Source organism: Petaurus breviceps, unplaced genomic scaffold (assembly GCF_028583685.1).
Source record: "Petaurus breviceps papuanus isolate PSGF00001 unplaced genomic scaffold, PetGlider_PUasm1.0 90750, whole genome shotgun sequence".
In the NCBI taxonomy this organism is placed as follows: Eukaryota; Metazoa; Chordata; class Mammalia; order Diprotodontia; family Petauridae; genus Petaurus; species Petaurus breviceps.
This window is the reverse complement of record NW_027187335.1, coordinates 103,990-108,920: the sequence shown is the minus strand read 5'-3', so window position 1 is coordinate 108,920 and position 4,931 is coordinate 103,990. Positions and strand designations below refer to the sequence as shown.

Here is a 4,931-nt window from a genome sequence, read left to right as displayed (position 1 = left end):
AAGGCAAAAGGGAATGGGTCAACCTTATTCCCATTGAATTTGGCTTGAGGAGGGAGCGAAATACACACTAAATAGGGGATCTCACCCTCCAGGAGAATGGGGGGGGAAGGGGATGAGAGGGGGATGATGGAAGGGAGGGCAGGCTGGGGGGGAGGGAAGTTGGAAGCACCCACTTTTGAAAAGGGACAGGATCAAAGTAGAGAACAGAACAAGTGGGAGGTGGGATAGGAGGGAGGGAAGGAAATATAGTCAGTCTTTTACAATATATCTACTATGTTATTGTTTTGCATTAGCCACACATGTACATCCTATACTGAACTGCTTATCTTCCCAGTAAGGGTGAGTGACAAGGGAGGAAGGTAATGAATCTGGAATTCAAAGTTTTAAAATCAAATATTCAAATATATGTATATTATTATTATTATTATTATTAATACTATTTTACATGTAATTGGGAAATAAGACATACAGGCACTGGGCCATAGAGATCCACTGAAAAAGTTGAAAGGGATATGGGAGAAAATATGGGAGAGAACAGATTAGAGGAGGGGATATCCTGTGGGACTGCTATTTTGGGGTGGTGGGTAGGGGAAAATCAGGGAGAAAATTTGTAACTCAAAATCTGGAGGAAATGAATGATGTAAATCAGAAGTTAATAAAGCATTTGGAAAAAAAATGATAAAATCTTTCTCAAAAAGTGGTCACAGACTTCTGTTATTTCTTTTGTTCAGCTACTAGTTTGATATAACACACACAAAGAAAGGGCAGTCTAATGGAATTAGAATTTTGGAAATTAGTCTTTTCCAAAGTATATTTTTTTAGTTTTTAATGTGACTGAGTTTGAGCTAGTTAATCTTCAGGCCATAATGCCAAAACTTGTATTTGTGGAACATGTTCTTCCTGGGTCTATGAAGCAAAAGTGTTATTTTCCTGCCTTCCTGGGCCTAAGAAATGAAATGGTATTTTCCTGGGGGCAGGAGTTGGAGAATCTAACCTTTAAACTTTTTCCTTTCAGACTGATTTGCAAGTTTAACCAACATTTTAAAATCCTAAGCACAGGATGGACAAATGAAACATGGTCTTTCCCTCATATTTCTACTGAAGTATTTTAAGGATGTTGCCTAGTAAATGGAGATGTTATATTGGCAGACCTATGAGATCTGGGTCTAGAAAAAAAAAAAAGATAAAAATGAGAAGGCCATAACAACAGTCAGGTAAATAAAGCTAAAGAAAAATACAAAATAAAAAACAGGAAATGAGAAAATGCATGTATTGAAATACAAAGTCTGAATATACAAGGTCTGAAGGGAAGAAAAATAGCAAAATAGTGTGGGCAAAATGAAAAAATGAAAGATTTAGAAGGCAGACTAAGAAAGGGGAAGGGAATAAGCATTTAAATAGTGACTACTATGTGCCAAGTGCTTTTTGAAAATATTGTCTCATTTGGTCCTCACAACAGCCCTGCAAGGTAACTTCAATTATCATCTCCATTTTAGAGTTAAGGAAAATGAGGCAAACAGAGGTTAAATGGCCAGGATCACAGAGCTAATAGGTCATATTTGAACTCAGGTCTTCCTAACTCTATCCACTGAACCACCAGCTGCCCCACTTAACTATGGTTAAAACAGGGGTACACCTTGACATTCACAAACCTGTAGCAGGACTGCATTCTATTCAAATCAGAAATAGTCATCCCCCTCCAATCCCCAACTCAGGGAATCTAATTTAATATCAAACAGTCCACACTTGTCATACATTCTATATGGCTTTGAGATATGAATGGCCTGGTTAGCAATAAGAAATGAGAAAGGTTGAGAGATAGATATTAAATACCTGGATGGAGATATCACCTGCAAAATGAATGAATTTTGAAAGTAAATACTTCTTTAAAAATAATTCAGGGGGTGGCAGCTAGGAGGCGCAGTGAATAAAGCACTGGCCCTGGAGTCAGGAGGAGCTGAGTTCAAAATTGGCCTCGGACACTGTGAGACCTTGGCTAAGTCACTTGACCCCAATTACCCTGCCTTCCCACCTTCCAAAAAGAATAAAGAAATGAATGAATAAATTAATTAATTTAAAATAATGAAGGGATTTTAAAAACTCTAATCACCTAAAGAACTTATACTATCTAAATGAAATTATTTACTTGATGGTGGTTTTTCTAAATAACAGATTAAGATCTAGAAACTGCTGTTCTTTCAATTAAAAATTATTCACTCCCTGAGTGTAGACAAGCTAGAAACAGTCATAGAGAAAAAAGAGAATGAAGACTTGAGTGTTAATGTGTCTAAAGAAGACAGATATTAGATTCCATTTCTGTGTATGCCAACAGAGTACCAGTTTTCCAGTTACTTTTCCCTGTGTTCACCAGGTAGTCTGGGTGGGCTGGTGACAAATCTGAGATCTTGCCAAATTTATGCCTTGGGTCACACTATTCCCTTTCACTATCTGAATCAATGACCACAACATAAAAGGGTATTCCTTCTAATGGATGAATATATTCCCATTCCAATGCTACTTTATCAACTTCATTCACCTAAAGGCCCCATCCCCCTTATAGGAAGGTAAGGCGTCATCAACACTAAATCAAATATGCATCTCATCTTTCAAAACCCAAGAAAATTAAGTCCTTTTTTTTTTTAATGTAATCTAGAAGCTAGTCTACTTCAGAAGCTAACTAGTACCACAGGGAAGTTTCATACTCCTTACCTCCAGTATTTTTCTTTTTTTCTCTAATTTTATAAAGTACAGAAATGCCAACAGTTAAAGTCTACACTGAATGTTACTATTACTCTTCCAGTTGAAGGTAGAGTCAAATTGAACCATTTTTATTATAATTTGTTAATCTCTTCCAGATCATCTTGCTTTGTAACCTATTATCTCAATAGTCAGAGACTAGAGATCCTATATCATAATCTTTCTTGTAGGTTCTGGGAAATGTGTCAGAAATGAAGATTATAAAGAGCTTTAAAAATAAAATACAGCTCAAATGGCATGAACCTTTTCTTTTGAAGGAATACTGAGAGGTTAGTCCTGCCCAGTGGCATACTCCTCTAAATAGAATAAACCCTAAAAATTAAAATAACATATGCTTTTGATTTTGAATGGTAACATTCACTATGTTTTGCTTTACCATTGAGTAAAGGTTGACATTTGGGTCCAGTTTGCATCTTGTGTACAGCTGCCAGAATTTCAATAAGCAAGAATTTCAATAAGCATTTAAAACCCTACAATCTGTAAAAGTTCAACCACATGATTCTGTCTGGGGAAGAAGTGTAATACCTCACTTAAATTTTTTAAAAAACACTTTTATGCTTATATTTTGTTCTAATAGACATAAACAATCACCACCATTATAGATATTACTGTAAGATACATATATATATGTACCACATGTAACTATACAACATTTCTACCAAGATTTTTTGGATCTACAAACTGTTAGAGGTAGGCTTGTATCTCAATAACTAAACTCCTACAGAGTCTTGTCCACTTTGCCCAGCCGGACAGATCCAGAATTCTACCATTTTTGTCTTTGTGACTTTCTGGTTCCCTCCAACTTTGACTTTCATCATTCTTTTTTCACTTGTAAAAAGCAATCCTGTTTCATATTCCTTTATGGAAGAGAGGGGTCCTTTCAAGGATCCTTTCTAAGAACTCATGGCCTAGGAAAGGTCTGTGATCACTCTAAAATATCCACGGGTATATCTCAGAAAGGTCAAAGGATATGACAATGTATATGTAAATCTTGATGTTCAATTGAATCGCAGTGTGGGTGTCAAGTCCAAAATAAGAAGTACACAGGTAAAGACTGTTAGGCTGCTGGTGAATAGTAATTGATGAGTTCAGATACTTAAAGCGTCTTTAGGCATGCAAGGTAATAGCTTGATCATAGGAGCTGGACTGCCACCATTGAGAATGGGTATGGGATAGCTGGATGTCTCAAGAAGAAAACCCGACATATGGAAAAAGGACATGGTGGGGCCTAAACAGATAGGGGATGGCAGGGGAAGTAGGGGGATGGTCCTGATGTCTCAAAGGCCCTAATGGGGATCTGGGAGAGAGAAATAGGGGAGGTCTTGATATTGCTAACGGATCTATCAAGCCAAGTAAGAAGAGGCCCCTCAAGGTGTAGGATTTCCCTCTACCAAAAGTCTCTCTGCTGCATGGGGAAACCGAGTCTCTTCCCTGCCTCCTCCCCCACCCCATTTCTGAGGTTCCCTGAGGGAAGAGGCACAGCCCTTCGGGGACTGACCCCTACTCCCGCCCTGGGGCAGGGAATCCTGCCGGTGCCCAGAGGCCGCTAGGTGTGAAGTAGCTGTGGCCGACTCACCGTGAGGCTCGGGCCGGGCCCCCGACGGCGGGGGTGGCGGCGGCTGCTCCTGGTGCTGCAGTGGGGAGGTGGAGGCCGAGGCCGAGGCCGAGGTAAGCAGCAACCGCTGGAAGCGGTTGGGCGGGCGGCAGGAGACCTCGAGGCCGGCCGCCAGCTTGGCCTTGTTGGCGCTGGTGAGGCGCTTGAGGTGCACCAGCAGCTGGGGCTGATCCCGACGGAAGTGCGGGCTGTGGAAGTGGTGCAGGGGCCCGTCGCCCGCCGGCCCGCCCCCCCCAGGCCCCGGCCCGGGCGCCGCCGGCCCGGGCCCCCCGAGCACCACCTTGCGAAAGCCGTAGAGGTTGAGCTGACGGATGAAGCTCGTGAAGTTGGTGGTTTTGAAGAGCTCGGGTTCGGCCCCCCCGGAGCCACCGCCCCCGCCGCCACCGCCAGCCCCCGGCGGGCTCAGCAGCTCCGCCTCGAAGAGCGGCTGGTCGATGAGCAGGCCCTCGCCGCGCCCGTCCCAGCGGATGGAGCGGTAGCGCGGGCTGTTCACCAACCGCCACAGCTTGGCTGGGAAGTTATTGGGGTTGATGGGCGTGGAGAGCAGTGCCTCTTCCAT

The 4,931-nt window shown here is 42.4% G+C and overlaps 1 protein-coding gene across 1 annotated transcript in view; it reads right to left on the bottom strand.

Moving 5' to 3' along the window:
• The window catches only part of HSF5 (heat shock transcription factor 5), a 37,917-nt gene extending 32,986 nt beyond the window's left edge, over positions 1-4,931 (bottom strand). The window contains exon 1 of the mRNA XM_069067376.1: positions 4,334-4,931. Within this exon, the coding sequence (XP_068923477.1) occupies positions 4,334-4,931 (598 nt within the window). The remainder of the gene's footprint in view (positions 1-4,333) is intronic.